The sequence below is a fragment of the Notechis scutatus genome, chromosome 3 (genome assembly GCF_049901735.1).
Source record: "Notechis scutatus isolate UNSWTSFEM ecotype Mainland chromosome 3, rNotScu1.2, whole genome shotgun sequence".
NCBI classification, from domain to species: domain Eukaryota; kingdom Metazoa; phylum Chordata; class Lepidosauria; order Squamata; family Elapidae; genus Notechis; species Notechis scutatus.
The window spans coordinates 85,354,923-85,375,255 of NC_142011.1; the positions used below are offsets into that span (position 1 = coordinate 85,354,923).

Consider the following 20,333-nt stretch of genomic DNA (forward strand, 5'->3'; position numbering starts at 1 on the left):
CTCATGGCGCACACATACGCGGTGGCCACCTGGTTGTCTGGTTTCTAACGTGCATACGCACACGAAGACCAGCTGGCCAGCACACGCATGCGTGCTGGGGAGCTGCTCTTCCAGTTTATGGCTCTCCCGCGTGCACAAAGACCAGCTGAGTGGTGTGCATGCACACGTCGGAATCCGGAAGAGCAACAGGCTATGGCTGGTGTGCCCAGAGAGATGGCTCTGCGTGCCACTTCCGGCACACGTGTCAGGTTCGCCATCACAGACCTAGGAAGATGTTCAGAAAAATTAACCACATTTGTGAAGGTCAACATACTTTTTTCAATAGAGAGTATGTAGACATGATATATGTTTTACAAAGTAATTAAAAACTGTATGACTGTGAAAATAAAGTTTGTTTTAAGTTTGTTGATTAAAGTACACAAATTATATAATATTTTTGACTATAGAGGTGATATTTTTGACTATAGAGGTGATATTTGGTTGTTAAATGTGGTAAGAGCAATATATTTTCAAAACTAAGTAAGTAATGCATGAGAATAAATACAATACTAGTTTTAACACTGATGTTGTCTTAGTAGTTTAATGTGTACATGTATAGAGAATGTATGTGGGGATGTAAATGCATATGTTTTATAATTTTCAGTGAATGTTGGATAGATTGAATTATGCAATGGGAAATACAAATCTAAAAATGTATATATGGATCAGCTGTATATAACTTTTGTAGCTGCGACCGGAAAGATAAATTGAACATTTACAAAATTATTCCTTTATTTATTAGATTTCTAGCCTGTCTTTCACTCAAGATTTCAAGATAGACATACTCAGTATTTCTTCTTTTATATTTTTTCTCCAAACTAATAGCCCTGTGAATAAAATTTGGTTAAGAAGGAATAATTGGCCATAATCATTCAAGGAACTTGTGAGGATGAACTAGAACACGGGTGTCAAACTCATGGCGTCACGTTGCTGTCATGTGATGTTTCGCAACATCTTCCCCATTCGCGGAGCTTGAGTGGGCGTGGCCTGCACATGATGCATCTGGACGCCAGTTTGACACCCCTGAACTAGAACACGTTTCTCAATTCTTAGTCCAACATTTTTTAATTCGTTTTATGATTGCTGTGAGCCAACCAGAGTTGGGTAGCCATATAAATTGAATGAATGAATGAATGAATGAATGAGTCAATCAATCCTTTAATAGGTAGTAGATTACCTATTACCTATATAGGTAATCTTCAACTTATGACCACAATTGAGCCCAAAATTTATCCTGTTAAGTGAGAAAGTTGTTAAATGAATGTGCCCCTTTTTACAATTTTTCTCACCACATTTATTAAGTGAATCACTGCAGTTCTTAAATTAATAACATGGTTGTTAAGTGAATCTGTTTTCCCTGCATTGATTTTACTTGCCAGAAGGTCGCAAAAGGGGATCGCATAATGCTGGGACAAAGCAACCGTCATAAATGTGAGTCAGGTGTCAAGCATCCAAATGTAAATCACCTGACCATAGGGATACTGAAATGGTCATAAGTGTGAACAATGGTCATAAGTCACTTTTTTCGGTGCTGTTGTAACTTTGGTCACTAAATGAACTGTTGTAAATGGAGGACTACCTATATTCTCATTTGATCTATACATAAGTAATGAAGAATAGAGAATCGTAGTGGTGAAACTGATCCTGTTTTTGCTATCACTTTTTTCCCCCATGATGGTTAACAAAGGTCTCACCTTGACAATTTTTTGCGGCTGTCTCCTTGAAAAAAAGAGCCTGCAGCAATCAGGGTGGAAGCCTGTACTATTGTTTAAAAAGAAAAAAGAAAAAGTGGGAGAGTCTGCAAAGTGTTTGTGTGAATGTGTGCTGTGCAGAGCGTCCAAGCAACTTGGAAACAGTGGATGAGATGAAAGTTTTTGGCAAATATAATAAAGAAGCTTTTGGTGGGCGGGGAGGTCTTAATGATGGCAGAAGCCCAGTCAGGTATTGCCTAAGTTTGAGTACTTTGTGTGAGTACTTCAAAAGTTTCAGGGTATCAGGAACTCTCAGGGTTTGTGTCACAGAGAGAAGACTAAGCCAAAAGTATAAGGAAGGGAGAGAAAGTGGTTATTCTCTCCCACTTTGGGAATGCCAAGTAATTACTGTAGAGGAGCCAGATGAGGAGTCTGAATTACAACCAATCAACATCTAGACATGCCTTCATCACCCCAGTCATCACCCTATTAAAAGGGACAGAAGGCAGCTCACCCTCTAGCCTGGCAAAGCAGCTGTGACAGTAAAGGACCAAGCATGAGTGTGGCTTCTAAAGTGTCGAGCAAGAGTAGATCAGAAAGGTTCAAGCTGGAGCAGGCTAAAGAGGAGACCTCATGTTAGAAAGCTAAAGCTGGAAGAGCTAGCAGAGGTGGAACAAGAAGCAAATGTGGCAAAAGCCACTACAGGATGGGTGAACTCAGGTTAAAAAGCTGACAACAGTAAAGGCAAGCAGGAGTGGTTGTTGATAGCATCAATAATTGGGACCAGGGTACAGCTAAAACTTAAAATACAAATTTGTATAGAGTTTGCAGGCTAGAAATGTGAGAATATTAGACTCTTACATAAAATAAGTAGGTCGGTAAGAATGGGAAATAATTAAGAATAGTAAAATATGATTAGATTCGAGACTGGAAGTAAATTAGGAACATAGAACAGTTTGGAAGATTAAGCCTCTAAAAATAGTAAAGCCAGGGTAGAAATATTGATTGCAAATTAGAAAGAAGTATTCTTTCTTTTGTAATAAAAACATTTCTCTGTTACTCCCGTTACCAAACGACTGTGACCTAAATAAAAAAAGTGACTAAGCAATATGAAAACAGTTTATAGAACTGTGCTGGTCATTTAGTGAGATTGAATAAAGATAAACTTTTAGAATGAATATATGAAGGAAGAGTGAATGGCATATAAGAAAAAAGAAATTGTTAGGTGAAACTGATAAAGATTCTGAAAAAGAGGATAGGCCTTTTAAAAAAAAAAACCAAAGCAATCCATGGATATGATTAAAAGATAGTTTCCAAGGACTGGAATATATCAAAATGTGCAGTGGTATATTGGTGTAAATTGAGTTAACCATATCCTCCTCCTTTTCTTGGCTTTGCATAACATTTTGTTTTTTGCCCAGAAAGTAACATAACAGTTCTTACCTTGCCTCTCCTGGCTATCTGTGGAGTTGTAGTAGTTTGCTTGATCTGGGAGATTAATAATGCCTCATTATGAGAAGGAACATTGCTATTGGCCTTGAAAGAGGCTACCCAGTGTGCCTTCTCCTTAAGAGAACCTTCCTGGGTTGAGAGGTGTTAGAAATTATTACTTGATCTCCAACCTTCCCCTTTTTGATTTCTATGGTAGATTCCCTTTATAGGGATCTAGATGAGGGTAGTTCACCCACCCTTGTTCCTTTACGTCTCTTTTGATACAGTCAATCATGATATCCTTCTATACCACCAATAGGTGTTAAGTGATATTGCTTCTTCTGCTGCATTCATGGTGCTGGGAGAGGACGGGTTGGACCAGTGGCTGTTCCTTACAAGTTTGGTCCTCTCCGCTATTTAACTTCGTCATGAAGCCACTGAAATAAGTCTAACAAGGCCTGATTGGCGATGTTTTTGATGTTCTGCTGGAGGCAATGAGGGTCCTAATATTTAAACTGAACCCTAGGAAGATGAACTTATATGAGGCTCTGTGCTTCACTGGTGTCTCTTCATGGGATGGAATACCCCTGACTCGAGGGTTCATTTGTATTTGTGGGAGTTTTTCTGAATGTGATCTCACTGAAGCCAGTTCCTGTCCAGAAAGAAAATAAAAAGATTAGTTTGGTTCCGGAGGGACTGCGAAAATCTCCTAGTTGCTCTGGGTGAATAAGGCTTCTTTGAAGAGGTGTATTAAAGTGTTAAATTCAAACAACAGGACTGCAGCATGCTTCAATGTGAACTGTCTCGGGTCATTTCTCCACTAACAATTTATCATATCTTGTGGATGATTGGAGTCCATAACCAACTCAATCAAAAAGAATCCTGAAATGCACCTTTTATCTTTCTTAAGAAGCACTTGGTGAGAAAGGAAAAGATCAAGGACGTAGAGACGATGTAGCTACAGAATACCAATTTAGAAATCAGAACAGGAATCATAGCGAAAAGAGGGAATTTATTAGAATTTCGGTTTTTTTTACAAAAGCATTGGGAAGAGAGAAATCGTCTTAAATTTGGCTCCTTAAATTTCTGCTGTTTTGTTTGTTAACGGAAGATCAGGCTGTACTTGTATTTTGGTTTGGGGATGAGCGAAAGAGTCGGTGATTTCATGGTGTGGTTTGGAGTTAATTGCATTTGTTTGGGGAAAATGGTGTCATCAGCCACCACAGAGTTTTCTAACAAGTTGTGCCCCTGAGAACAACTAAGTGGATCATAATGTCCGTTGTGCGGCAGATATGTCGAACCTCCCTACAGGTCTTCAGCTGTGATACAACAATAACTCCAAACCCATTAGATAACCCGGATATTGCTGCTATCACTCAGACTAATCTTGCAAATATAGCTCAGCTAGTAAATACTTTATTAGTTTCAGCAACCCATTTAGAGATAATAACTTGTGGAGCCTTTGTAGGGTTTTAATGTATTTGAAATGTTAACTATAACTTCTACCTCTAGCTATAATAAAACATAACGATCAAGGGAGATGTAGCAAATTTTGAGTGGGTTTGCCACAAAGAACTGGATTGCGAACATTCTGAGCACATCTCTTCTAGGCAAAGAAGAATAATTTTATCCTGTTAGGGTTGCAGCCATTATTGAAACAAGGTTTTTTTCTTTTTTCTTTTCTCTCTCTCTACAGTTCTCTACAGTTTGTTGATGACAGTGCTTGATCAAGCTTGGGCTTTCATGTGTACTATAAGAAATTTTGGATTCTGTAATCTATGTATAAAATTTTCCTATGATGTTAAAGCATGGCTGATCATATTTCTTCTGCATATCACACATATTTGTAATTCAGCAGAACTATTTTATGGTGTTCCCTTCGCTGTTTTACATATAGAAAAACGTGTACACACATTAGGAAGAATTTTTTATTTGCTCCCCCCACCTTTATAAAATGTTGATAAGAGGGTTGTCATGGCAACCATACAAATTTCACCTGTACTTTGTTGCTGAGTTCACAGTGTCATTTTTAATTACTGCTATGCAATTAAAAGCAAAAATGAGTAATTTGTGTGAATATGTAATCAATATAATCAGCTATGTTTGCACTGAGAATGAATGCAGGCAATTTAGCCCACTAGAAAGGGGGATTTGCCCAACGCTACTTTTTGGATTTGGAAATGCTACTTTTTATGCAGAGTCCTCTGTTTGCCTTATATTGCTTTATGTTATTATTATTACTATTATTATTGCAGAACTGTGAGAAACTGGAAAATAATTTTGATGACATCAAGCACACGACTCTGGGTGAGCGTGGAGCCCTTCGAGAAGCAATGAGGTAAGTCTGGGTCACCATAGCAACAGTCACAGATGTGGTAAAGAAAGAGTCATTCTTCATTACTGTGGGAACAAATGAGTTCATTGCCACCATTCAGGCCTATTTTCTAAGGTATTAATTTGTCAGCGGAGAGGCTTCCCTTGAGGCTGTACTTCGGTTTTGAAGCTGTGTGAATGCTAAGTCTCCCTACACACTAAAAAACGTAAATGTTTAATTTGTTACGAAAAATGCTTAAGGGGTGCATTGTTTTATATTTAGAATAGACTGTGTGAATGAAAGAAAATTGTTCATCTAAATTGTGCAAGTATTAAGGAAATTGTTAAAAAAAAACTTAGGCGGCATTTGCTCTTAATTTGTATTTAATTCTCACCAAATAGCAGCCTGTATATTAGTCTTTAATGGGATTATACTACTGTATGTTAAAATGAATGACCTCCTTCTTGAAAAGTGGGGAGGGTGTTCGTTTTCAACTTTGGGAACCCATGGCTTCTCACAGTTCTATTTATTCACTCAAATCCCTCATGCCCAGGGGTAGGTGGTAAGATTGCAGTCTTGCTATACAGTCCTGCACAGATGTTCACCATATTTATTGGTGCAAATGTTTACAATAGCAGGATTTCCCCCCACCCCTGTTTTTATAATTTAGGGGATGGTGTAGATTTCCTATTTTAATAATGTATGAAAAACAGAAAAAATGTTTCAAGTTTAAGAGAAAAATCTAATATTTTGCATTGATGTTATTCTGGTAGAATTAGCTGCACTCATTTTAAAATAATTCCAGCCGCCTCTGTACCTGATTCGATAGTAATGCTGTAGTTTTTCTGAACATCCCCCTGTTAAAATATCTGCTTTTTCTTCTTCCTAATAGAGTGTTTTGTTTAGTTTGAATGATTGGGGTAGATAGCATCAGGTTTAGAAGCAATAGGGCTTCTTTTAAACCTGATTTGAGTTTTACAGCAGGCCTTAGAAGCCATTCAAGTCTTTTTCTCCCTAAATATTAAAAAAATGTTTGGTGTCATATTAAATTCAGCAAACTATATGAGAACTACACCTAAACTTAGGAGAAAAGCAGGGACCGATAATAAAATAAATGAATAAGATCAGATCTGCATATTCTGAATCGAGTTGTTTGGCTATGGGAAGAACTTGAAACATAATTTGGAGATCTCCAAACATGTTTCCAGCATTTCTTAGCATTTAATTTGCTATGTTTGGAAATTCCTGAATTATATTTGAGAAGTATTTGTTTACTTTGAAGCTAATTTGAAAATTTGAGATGTAATGATTAATTCTGGTTGAGCATCAAATGAGCATACAAATCACAAGAGAATCTAGCAATCAGAAAAGCAGCTTTTAGAAAACATTTACAGTATGATTGTTTGGCACCTATTTTTTACTTACTGGTATTAATAGAAAAATTAAGTAAGTTCAGATGGTTGAAACGCTACTTCGTAGCTGCTTATAAATATAATTTTATTTTCTTCCGTGAAAAATCAAAAAATAGAAAACTTTTTATTCTGCCCTAAAGGTGCAATTTCTGACATTAATATGGTAATTATTTTAGAACTTCCTTTATACTTTGTTGTCTCGTGAAAAGAGAAACATTGAGTTGCTCAATGATCAATGTCTTGTACAAGTAATCAGTAATGGGGGAAAACAGGTTGCAAGATTTTTGACAGCTGCATTGGTTATTCTCACAAAGGGGGGGATGTGCATTTTAGAATGTATGTTCATCCACAGCACATAAACTTGTGCTGTAGTTGTAATCTGGCAATTCATTTTTTTGAAGACTGGTGGAATAACAAAGGGAAAAAGTAAATGCACAGAAATTATTCATAAAGCTACCATTTTTTTTCTGGCAGGAAAGCAAATGTTTTAATTGCCGTGGAACATAAAAAGCATTATTATTATTTTGGTCTTAATGTTTCCTTGCTCTGGTTCTGTACAACAATGCATTTGAAGACAAAGGTCCTGTGCTTTAAGCAGTTTAAGGAAAGAGTTTAAGTATAATTCCTTCATAACATCTTTGGTCCAAAAGTCATCTATTTGCTTAAAAACCATAACAACTTCATATAATAAATGTAGCAGGTTTTACGTTCACAACAGGATACACTTTCTAAGGGTTTTTCCCCCATTATTTTGCTCTTAATGTTTTTCAGTCAGACTCAACTGAGAAATATCTCTTGCAATTTTACTTAAATAGAGCTTAATGATTTACAAAAAATTATTCAATTGTACTGCAGTACAAGAATTTTGCCCAACTCTAACTGGAAACGCTGGTGGTTATATCCTTGTGAGTGGCCATCATATATTGACAAACTGAATTTATAAACTGTAACAGGATGCAATACCGACAAAAGAAGTTCTAAAGCATTAAAAGACTTATGCTTTATTAGTAGACCTGCAATATTTATGTCATATTAATTGCACTTATACAGCCTTTCTATGGGCTGCTAATATAACATCATGCATATGCTAGAATGTTTGTGTGCTTTGTTTTCTGATCTGATGTTTAAAAACATAGACAAGGTAGTTAATGTAGCTTTCAGATAGAGAACAAGGCAGTTTCATTTGGGTAATAATTCATAGTCAACATATTCCACAATGGTAGCTGTCTCTAGGGCTTTAAAACGTAATAGCACTGTCTTAAGTATATTTAAAGTATAAATCAAGAAGCCCATGAAAGTCTTGTTTTGAGCTTGATTGCAAGATTGATATTTGATGAAATCATCTCCTTTATCCACTGGTGACAAAGAATGTTTATGTCAAGTTGTTTTTCCAACTTTTATAAGGCTTATAAGATTCTATAGGCTTAGGTGGTGTTATATTGTCTGAGAGTTCATCTGTAATTTCTCGAGGTTTTTTTTCAGTTGGGAATTTTAATTTACTTTGTGAGCTACAGAGATAAATTGGAGAGCAAGCTTTTCTCCTTGGAGAATACTATAGCGAAGGGGGATTATGGGAGTGTAGAGAGATATGATTTCCCCTGAACATTCCTTCAATCACTTGTCTCAAATAAACCAAAATTGTTTAATTTTAACTGACCTAAGGTTACATATTATACATGGTCAGACCTGGCAGTTATAAACTACTGCGTTCCGTCGAAATGCCCATTGAAGTGTGCCTCAACTTGCAGACAATATGTATAGCAATTGCACTGGTCTAAATAAAAGAAAATCTAACTGGCCAGTCCCTAGGACTCCGACTAACATGGGAACTGATGTATTAACTAATAATAATGGATTTTAACACTGGATTTTAAAATTTATTTTACCTTGGCATTTTTCTGCATTATCTGACATAAAAACAATTGCATGTTTTATCCACATTTGCATATTTTGCTAGGTGCTGCATATATTTCGCAGAATTGCCATTTTGTGTTGCTAGTAAAACCAGCTGGTTTGTTCTCTAATAATTATTGCCGTTGATATTGCTGAATTTAGTAATGAAATTGAATATTTATTCTGATAACAAAATGCTGGAAATACCTATAAAATGTATTTTCTTGCAGATTGCTTAGAAAATCTTAAGTTGCAATCTTTAAAGGGACAATATTTGTAGCTCAGGATTGAAATGAGGGGTCCTTAGTGCTCTCTAAGCTTAGATGTTTTCTTGTAGACATTTCATTACCCAAATTAGGTAACAAGATGCAACAACCAAGCTCAGAGAGCACCAAGAACCTGTGGTTGAAATTTTTTCCTGCATAAAAGGTGAAGTATGAAATTCTACAATTTATTTGCTATTTCTTCTTTTTCTTTTTAGATTGCAGTCCTATGGTAATTTTGCAAGCAAACCAATACAGGATTGTGCTGTTCATTTTTGTTTTTGTGCCTTATACTTTTTATATTTCACTTGAATAGTAAGTTATTTTCAAGGCCTTAAAGTTCTTTCTCTAAAACACATTAAATATTGTTTCCATGTTGGGATTTGAATGTTCATCGGTGCAAGTGAAACTAACACAATGTGTTTATACTTATAAATATGTGCTTTTATCAGTGCTTCATAAGCACTTTATAATTCCTTAGTATCTTTTCTCATTGCCTAAATCTTTGACAGAAATTTTTCATTAGTCAATTCTATTAATGAAAAATCTCCAACAATATTAATTAATCCTTCTTTCAGGTTCTGCTGTTTCCTTTGCTTCCTGGGTCATAAGTATGATGAATCAACTTTAATATTTTTGTGTAACATATAGAGGAAATTAATTGGTTATTTTCTTTAAAAAAAATAAAAAAATACTGTTTCACATAAAAGAAAAAAGAAAAGAAAAACACAATTAGTTAAATGTATTATATAAATCCCCTCCTGCCCCTGGATTATTTTTATTATAGAAGAATTCATTCTTGAAGCTTCCGTTCTGCTGAACTAGAAACAATTAAAGGAAAAGAAGTTATATGGATAAAGTTGTTTAATTAAACAATAATCCTTAAAGCAGAGTCTTCCATGACATGGTGAAGTTCTGGAGTACTTTTTCTGTTATTCACAGCCAGTTAGTTATAGTCAACCACATCCGAAAGATGCCAAAATTAGGACAACTTAAAACTTTGTTGGATCAGCTATATTTCCAAATAAATTCTATTTTATTATTTTTGAAACATTGTGTTAAACTAAGGGGGAGAGAAGTCAAATAACTTAGAAATTGCACTTTGCACTGATTAATAATGGATTTTCTGTAAAAGTGGTATTTGAGATAGCCAGGCCCTATGCCATAAAGGGCTTTAAAGTGATAACCAGAACTTTGAATTATACCTGGAAGTGATCAAATAACCAATGTACTCTGCAGCGCAACAGGGTCAATGTGACTATAAGACACACTGCTGGTGTCACTGCTTTCTAGACTAGCGCTAACTTCTCAATGGTTTTCTAGCCAAGCCCCTGTAGAGTACATTACAGTATTCCAAACATGAGGTGACCAAGGCATGAGTGATTGTCTGAAAAGGTTCAGGAAGGGGTGCAGTTGGCATACCAGATTACCGGTGCATGGACCCTGTTTGCCATAGCTGTCATTTGCTCATGAAGTAGGAGCTGGGAGTCTGAGAAGATTCCTAGATTGCACACAAGTTTCGACTTTTATGATTCTGTGCAGAGTTGCCTGTAGGTGAGATGTGTTCCATATAAGTCTACTAAATAAATAAACAATAAATGAATCTTGGATCTTGCAAAAAATAAATGGTATGCAGTGTGAGTACGTTGAGAATTGACAATGGAGTATCTCCCGACATAGTTGTTCATTTTTTTTTTCAGAAAGAAGCCTGCAAATACAGTCCTTCCACCCACACCCCATCCTATCAGAACTTATCTTTCCATCTCCCAGCTATCCATTCTCAATTGTAAATACCTGCCCTTCTATCCCCCTATTATCAGAACTGATGAATGATAATCTTCTTCTTCTTCTCCTCCTTCTCCTCCTCCTCCTCCTCCTTCTTCTTCTTCCTTCGCCTCCTCTTCCCCCCCTTCTCTTCCAAGAAAAAACAGTCCAGGTGCCTTTTGAAGAAAACAAACATATTTGACACATATGACCTATTTGACTGAGAATCTCCACAGACACAAAATGGTACCTCCTAACTCATGGATCTAAGCCAAAGCATGTTCCATATGATCAATAATATGAAAAGCTGCAGAGAAATCAAGAATGGACACTCTACTCCCATCCTGGTTCTGTCGCATATCATTGATGAGCAAGATCTATGCAGTGTCTGTACTAAACCCCAACCTGAAACCTGACCCAACTGCCTAGATAATACATTTCTGCAGAGACCTCTGGAGGGGATGCCCAACCAGTTTCTCTACCATCTTTTCTAAAAAGAGAAGAGGCAGACTAGCTATTAATTGTCTAAAACCATGTAGCAATAATCTTGTGATGACCCAGGGTGGGATATAAAAGCAACAAAGTCACAAAAACAGATGAAGTACCTTTAATTCCTTCAACTTGGCTTTAAAGGTCCAATTATCATTGACTAGAGAAAAAACTCTCCCACAAACAGTTGCAAAAAGGAAGAACTTCAAACTCAAAATACATTTAAATTATAAATAGAAAAACAACAACACAAACCACACTGAAGAATTAATGAGACAAGTCAGGATAAGGGCTTGAAGACGTCCAACAGATATCGAAATACACACACTGGGAAGGATGCCAGAATTCAGATAAGAACTGACAGACGAGAAATATTTTCACACTTTGCTTCCAGCACTGGCCCATGCACAGTTTGTCCTTTTAAACAGTTCTCACAGCTGCAGCCCATGAAGGGGATCAAGACTCTTTCCTCCCCTGTAGACTATGCCATTCACGTTTCTCCCTTATCTGCTCCTCCCTGCGTGCCCTAGGATGAAGAGGATATGGGCTGGGTCTTCCTCTGAATGCCCAGGCAGCCTGTACCCTTCCCCAGTTTCCTCCACAACCTCCAGAGCCACACTCCCACTCCCTGTCGGCTGTTCCTCCTCTCCCTCAGAGTCAGATTCTAATGGGCATGACAGATCTCTTGAGGAAATGGCATACCACAGCCTCCTTCAAGGCCAAGGGGACCATTTCCTGACTCAAAGAGGCTGATACCACTACATGGATGCAAGCACCAGTAAAATTGTTGGTGACTTTAATCATCCAAGATGGACTAGGATCTAATAGACAGATTGTCAAGCTGACAGACTGGAGAACCCAATGTACTTGCTTGGGTATCACAGAATCAACATTATTCCAGATAATCCTATAAGATCCTGCCTTGGCATCTCAATTGGACCTTGACTTTAACTAAAGTCCAACACTGAGTTTCCCACCATATCCTTTATGAATAATATATTACGTCTTCGGGCATTCCTTAGAAAGAGGCCCCTTTGAGAAAGGCCTGCACTTAACACAGACAGTGATTTGTAGATAATAGTTTTCATAAATCCCTTCTCAACTTCATTGAACATTGATCACAACGCAGGCATAGGCTAGCAACCTATACACAACTTGATCCATGGAGGTGTCTTCAAACTCGCAAACTATACATTTGCTGTTATTTTTTAATTATGGTCCAGCCAAAAGTGATTCCATTTTAAAATGTATTTCCACATATATTAAGATGAATGCCAAAACAGTTTTATTGTATAGGCTTATAGCAATCTTTAAAAACATCTGGTATGACTGAATTTATGTGTTTTCTTGAGGGAGGGGGAACTGAGCACAATTTATTTATCACACGTCTTTCTCTCACTTTCAGAACAACATTGTAAAGCAAGTGAAATGAGGGCTGTCTTCCTAAGGGTTATATTCAGTGAATTTCATGGATGTTTTGGAGTTTGACCATAAATCTCCTTTATTTAAATCTCACATGCTTGGATGCCTTCTGCTGAGCTCTGCTCGAGTACTTTCTGTGCTGCTGACCCTGTTTAGTTGCCTGTCAGCTCAGAAGCCTTCAGAACAGAAGGTTGGTCTTTAAGGATCTAGATTCTTCAGCTAAATAAGAATCGGAGTGAAGCTAGAATAGAGTAATGTAGACATTTGCTAGGCATAAAACTACCTCCAGCCCTTTTGGATCAAATTGTTCATTAGAAATGATGCTTCTGCAATTATTAGCCAACTATAATGTTGCAGTTCTGTTTTACCATTGCCTTCAACTTCTGCCCTTTGTTATTAAAACAGTTACTTTACAGTGAGAGCCAATTTCTTGTAGTGGTTAAGACATCAGGCTAGAAACAGAAAGTTGAGTTCTAGTCTCAGCTTGGGCATGAAACCAGCTGGGTGACCTTGGGCCAGTCACTTTCTCTCACTCCTAGGATGGAGGCAATGACAAAACACTTCTGAAAAACCTTGCCAAGAAAACTGCAGGGACTATTTTACATTAAGATGCAAGCAAGTTTCATTATGAAGATCTCTAGTGTTTCCCCAAAATAAGAAATCTGAGATCAGTGTTCAGCTTTACCATGGCTGCTAGCATGTGAAAACCATCATATATTGATAGAATGTATGGTTGGTGTTACTATTATTATTATTATTATTATTATTATTATTATTATTTTATTTTACAGTGTAAGAATATTACCCTACAAACGATTAAAATATTTTAGCTTTCTGGATTAAACTATAGAAATCAATTATATTTTTTGTGATTAAGAACCATTAATTATGTTCCTGCTGTGTTGTGTGATACTTGATGTTGTCACTGAAATTCTACTTGTCATCTGACAATTGGAAAAAGAATTAGGTCACCTTTGGCCCTAAAGAGTTAGTAATGCGGTCCCACAAAATCATATTTTTTAAAAAATGTTTATGTGATTTGTATATGTTAACTATGTTATCTGGCATGACAAAATCCCAAATAGTGCTGTCTTGGAACGTGTTGGAATTCCTAACATGTATGGATTATTGAAACAGTGTCGTCTACGCTGGCTTGGGCATGTCGTGAGGATGGCTGATGGTTGGACCTCCTGTATGGAGAATTAGTGCAGGGAAAGTGCCCTAGAGGGAGACCACAGCTGCATATAAGGATATCTGCAAGAGGAATCCAAAGGCCTTGGGAATGGACATCAACAGCTGGGAAACCTTGACCTCTTGATAGTTCAGCTTGGAGGCTAAAGATGCAGCATGGCCTTCTTCAATTCAAAGCAACACTCGTTCAACAGACTGAAGCAAAGAGGCAGTCCCGGAACCAGCGAAATCTGGGGGCTGGACAGGAGACAGATTGTATCTGTCCTCAGTGTGGAAGGGATTGTCACTCTTGAACTGGCCTTTTTAGCCACACTGGATGCTGTTTTAGGACCTCTTTTCAGAGCATGATACCATAGTCTATTGAAACTGAAGGATGCCAATGAACTATGTTATTTATTTTACAGGGGGCCCAAGATCATTCCTTTTCGCTCAGTGTGGCCTCGGCAAGCAAAAATGTTGGACACCTATGCTATATAGTTTCCTTGGCAAGATTTTTGTACATTTTACAAAAATGCATTTTTGTGAATGCAAGAAATGTGTGAATTGCCATTGCCTTCTTCTTAAGTTTGGGAGAGAGTGACTGGCCCAAGGTCAGCCAGCTGGTTTGTGTCTTAGGCAGAGCTAGAACTCACAGTTTCAAATTTATGGAGATTCTCTCAATTGCCCAGCTGATGGTTGTCCCAAAGGTGCTTTTCTAAAGGAAACTGGACTTTCTTGTTTTTTTCCCTTGAAAACGATTTGCTTCTCCTCCAAGAAGCCGAAGAACAGAACTGAAGAAGCTTCTTAAATGAGAAATGAAATATTTTTCAGGACAAAAACAAGAAAGTCCAGTTGTCTTGAAAAGTACCTTTCGGTCAGTCTTCTGGTTTCTTGCCTAGTGCCTTAACTACCATACCAAACTGACTCTTGTTGGGATTAACTAACAGTAATTGATTGAAAAATCAGGTCCTGGAAGTGGTTTCCATGAAATTAGTGAATAAAATATAATTAAATTATTGTTTAATTTTTTACCCATCTGATTTAAAAAAAGTTTTTCCCCTGGAAAATAAGCCTGTAACTTACTAAACAAGGTTGATAGGAACTTAAATTGCAAATTGTGGTGCTGATTTGTACACTGCTAGTTTTCCTGAAGAAAAATAGGAATTTGCTGTTGTATATCAATTTTTAAAAATTATTATAATTGAAAATGAGTAATATATGTGGTTCAGTAATAAACAAGATAAGAGTGTGTAGTATTTTATACCTAAATTATACCTAACTTATGTTATTTAGATTTAGATACTACTATATTATAAAAATTATTAACATTATTTCAAATTGCATTCTATGGTATTCTAAAATTTCTGTTTCTTGAATTGCAGGTTATATACAGGTGAAACTCAAAAAATTAGAATATCATGCAAAAGTTCATTTATTTCAGTAATGCAACTTAAAAGGTGAAACTAATATATGAGATAGACTCATTACATGCAAAGCAAGATAGCTCAAGCCATGATGTGCCATAATTGAGATGATTATGGCTTACAGCTCATGAAAACCCCAAATCCACAATCTCAGAAAATTAGAATATTGCGAAAAGGTTCAATATTCTAGGCTCAAAGTGTCCCGCTCTAATCCGCTAATTAAGCCATAACACCTGCAAAGGGCTCCTGAGCCTTTAAATGGTTTCTCAATCATGGGAAAGACTGCTGACCTGACAGTTGTGCAGAAAACCATCATTGCCACTCTCCATAAGGAAGGAAAGCCTCAAAAGATAATTGCAAAAGAAGTTGGATGTTCCCAAAGTGCTGTATCAAAGCACATTAATAGAAAGTTATGTGGAAGGGAAAAGTGTGGAAGAAAAAGATGCACTAGCAGCTTTTGACCGCAGCCTGGAGAGGATTGTCAGGAAAAGGCCATTCAAAAGTGTTGGGGACTTTCACAAGGAGTGGACTGAGGCTGGAGTCAGTGCATCAAGAGCCACCACACACAGACGGATCCTGGACATGGGCTTCAAATGTCGAATTCCTCTTGTCAAGCCGCTCCTGAACAACAAACAACATCAGAAGCGTCTTACCTTGGCTAAAGAACAACAGAACTGGTCTGTTGCTCAGTGGTCCAAAGTCCTCTTTTCTGATGAGAGCAACTTTTGCATCTCATTTGGAAACCAAGGATTCAGAGTCTGGACGAAGAATGGAGAGGCCCACACTGCAAGATGCTTGAAGTCCAGTGTGAAGTTTCCACAGTCTGTGTTGATTTGGGGAGCCATGTCATCTGCTGGTGTTGGTCCACTGTGCTTCATTAAGTCCAGGGTCAACACAGCCATCTACCAGGAGATTTTGGAGCACTTCATGCTTCCTTCCGCAGACGAGCTTTATGGGGATGCTGACTTCATTTTCCAGCAGGACTTGGCACCTGCCCACACTGCCAAAGCACCAAAACCTGGTTCAATGACCATGGGATTATTGTGCTTGATTGGTCAGCAAACTCGCCTGACCTGAACCCCATAGAGGTTCTATGGGGCATAGAACCATCTATGGGGCATTGCTAAGAGAAAGATGAGAGACATGAGACCGAACAATGCAGAAGAGCTGAAGGCCGCTATTGAAGCATCCTGGTCTTCCATAACACCTTGGCAGTGCCACTGGCTGATTGCTTCCATGCCATGCCACATTGAGACAGTAATTGCTGCAAAAGGGGCCCAAACCAAGTACTGAGTACATATGCATGCTTATACTTTTCAGACGTCCAATATTGTTCTCTGTACAATCCTTGTTTTATTGATTGCATGTAATATTCTAATTTTCTGAGATTGTGGATTTGGGGTTTTCATGAGCTGTAAGCCATAATCATCACAATTATGACAAATCACGGCTTGGACTATCTTGCTTTGCATGTAATGAGTCTATCTCATATATTAGTTTCACCTTTTAAGTTGCATTACTGAAATAAGTGAACTTTTGCACGATATTCTAATTTTTCAAGTTTCACCTGTAAATTACTGATAATGTTTGTTTTGGTACAATTTTTCTGAGATAAATGAATAATACTCATGCTGGGTGATATTTTTTTAGGGGCAACATTTAAATCATTTTAAAAATCTATTATTGCAAAATGTGAAATATAGAACACTTATCTATACAAACCTCTTATGTAATCTCCTTAATTCTTCTTAAAAAAAGGACACAATTATATTATATTCAAATTAGACTTCATTATTCAAACACATTGTATTATTTTCTCCTAAAATATCTTTGTGCATGATGGTACTTTAAGCAGCTGCTGACAACTTGTCACTATGTCTCCAAGGGTTAAGAAGAAGCTGTGTGATGCATTTTAATCTTATTTTTTTAAAAAAATAATCTGTAACTTCTTTTACAGTAGTAAAAGTAGGTTCATATTGTTTCAGGTAAATCCCTGTTACAAGAAATTTGAGAGGATGAAGTGGTAATTCTAAACACATAGAACAGGGGTGTCAAACTTGCGATGACACGTTGTTGTCACGTGACGTATGGCAACTTTTCCCCCCTTCGCTAAACTGGGAGTGGGGGTGGCCAATGCTTGATACAACTGGCCCACGGGCCATAAGTTTGACACTCCTGACATAGAAGATGTTGCGATTTTCTTCAATACATTTTCCAAATTAAGAATCACAAAAGAAACATAGGATAACAAAAGTAATTTCTTTCTTTTAATATTTCCTATTAAATTGGGAGCTCAGTGCATCACATTATAAAATATAACTGATTCCTGGATGATCCTAAAAATGCTAGGCAAGATTGGACCACAAAAATCCCAGAATTGTTAACTTTCAAATGGGATAATGAATAAAATTTATCTCTGGAGAAGGAAATGGCAACCTCTTTCTGTACTGTTCCCCAAAGAACAACATGGATGAAATCACACGAAGATGAAGCAACTCAAGGAAGACTTAACTTATTAGAGGAGTGATGACAACGTTTTACATAACAACTAAAACACACCTACTGTATGCTGGGATCAGACATGCTAAAGTCATTCGTGTGATACTGTTGAATGGTGACAGTCCCCACTATTTCTAATCTAAGATCACGGTATTTTGGCCTGTTTTAAATTTAAGACAGTTTTGTAGGTGTCCTGATTCCAAGTTGTTCAGTACTTTTTCTAAATCTAGCAAATGAATCTTGCTTGGTAGCCAGGTGGAGCCTAATGCAGAATATGCACCTCTGTCATGAAGAAACAGTGGGCCATAAGTTAACAAGTAGAAAACAGGGCGAGTCCAAACTATTCCAGGACTTTTCAATAATGAAGAATTTTAAAGTTCTTAGCTGCTTTAACACGTATTTTAAAGAGGCAAAATGCTTCCTAAACTTGCCCTATCTCTGCTTATTTCATCATTCAAAATTCTGAGTTTGATTTTTTTTTTTTTTTTTTAAAAAGCCTAATTCTGTTTAAAACTGATCTGTGAGTGTAACTTCAGTCATTTATTTGAATGTGTCTTATGAAAGTTCTCGGCATACCATTTGCATTGATTTCATTTCATATTTTTACTGTGTATATTTAATGAATATGCCTTTGTATATTCCTTGACAGGGAAAAGTCATAATGCTGCTTCTGAATCCTGACAGCAGGTGACATATATGGATAGATGTTTTTTTATCCCCTGTCCATTCAGTCCTTTAAACCAACCTTGGGAACTGGCTTGTTCTTAATTGAAATGTATTGAAAAGAGAACATAAAGTAGACCATATTTTTATGATATGCAAATAATGCTGAGCACGTAAAGGCCTGTTAAGTGTTACAGTGCAGTATTAACATATGAGGTCCCATTTTCACTTTTTCTTCTCCAGAACAGATTATTATTTTATTAAAATGAAGATACCAAATCCTTGAAGTAAAATATATTATGTAAGGTATAATTATCTCATTTAAGCAACTGAGGTTATTAGCCTACATATGAAGCCTTTAAGATAACTTCCATTTGCACTTAAATTCTAACTGCAGTTTGACACATTATCTAGAGAGAATGCCACATTTCCTGCTGTGCTAAACTTACTGAAACAAATAGAAAAAAACAGCATTGCTGTGCACTATCCCTGCTTTACTATTTTGTAATTGGACAGCACAACAGGAATGACACTTCTTTGTAACATTGAGTTACTGTGATGATCTTGTGATTTCATGCTCTTAGCATAAGGCTGGTTGGAATTGTCTTATATCAAGGATAAAAAGAGGATGGGGGAAAGGGAAAATAGACAATTAAAAGAATCTTCTTGGCAATAAAGCTTGAATATATTTGATAGAAAAATTCAAAATATATCAAAGCACTATTGTTTAAAAATGGTATTTTCGAGCAAACATTGCTTGCCTGTGTTACATTGGGAGTAGACTTCCTAATATGCTCTGACTGTAAGGATAAAGAATATGATGAGATCATAACTTGGGAAACTCAGCAGGCATCTGAGTGAGGGCTATAACTCTGAGCAACAGTCTGATGGCATCAATTGCAAAGCTCAAAAATGGAGTTCTAGCTGAAGGCCATAATCTGACTTTATTGATTAATTTCATTTATATATAGTTCTTCATTCAGTGAGCTCCAAGTGATATATATATATGGTTCTTCCCTTTCTCATTCTGTCCTCACAAATAACCCTGTGAGGCAAGTTAGGCTGAAGGACAGAAAGTAGCTCAAAGTTCATTTTCTAGGTAAGCATTTGAATTTGGATCGCCCTTGGAATCGTTAAAGTCTAACCACCACATTATACTGGCCTTTTAGTTTGGTTGTACTGTGTCAGGAAAGCTTAATTGGAAGGTAAGGATCCAGGGGTGAAAGGGGTGAAATTTGATAATGCTAGTTTAGATTCTGCTAAAGAGTTAAGTGTTTTATTGTTATTTATGAAGATATATGGACTGACTGAATGAGAAGTAAACTGGCCCATCTTTTGTTTAGGTTTTCTGATCTCATATCTTCCAGATATCTTATGGAAGTTGTAATGTCTCATAATAGGAGAAATTGGACAAAACATTGTTTTGCCTTGCATTGATTTGGAGCATGTGTGCCCAAGCCTTTGATTTGCCTGGGCCTCGCTGAGCTAAGAGGAATTGTCTTGGGCTGCATATAAAATATATAATACAGTTAATGTACATAAATAACAAGCTCTTTTATTTCTATACACTCTTATGGGGCCACATTAATAGCTCTCCAGGGCCACATGTGCCCCGTGTCCCACAGATTGGGCATGCCTAGTTTAGAATATGGTTCCCATTACTTCTATGTCTATAAACCTAACTGGGATATCTTAATAGGGAAAATCAACATTTTATGCGGCAGTGCATGCATGCATCAAGAAAGGCATATTTAGTGCTTCCATTGCATCTCCAATTAGTTCTCCAGCAGAGCTATTTTTCAGGATGGCCTGCCCCACTGAACGAAGACATTAGAGGCCCAGCTATGACAGGTTAGTTA

General features: G+C 37.0%; 1 protein-coding gene across 4 annotated transcripts in view; it reads left to right on the forward strand.

Moving 5' to 3' along the window:
• The window catches only part of DPYD (dihydropyrimidine dehydrogenase), a 679,957-nt gene that overhangs the window by 119,133 nt on the left and 540,491 nt on the right, over positions 1–20,333 (forward strand). For 2 of the 4 annotated variants that reach the window (XM_087960623.1, XM_087960626.1), the window contains exon 3: positions 5,417–5,499. The exons of the other annotated variants lie outside the window; for them this stretch is intronic. In XM_087960623.1, the coding sequence (XP_087816749.1) occupies positions 5,417–5,499 (83 nt within the window). The remainder of the gene's footprint in view (positions 1–5,416; positions 5,500–20,333) is intronic. 4 annotated transcript variants of the gene reach the window in all.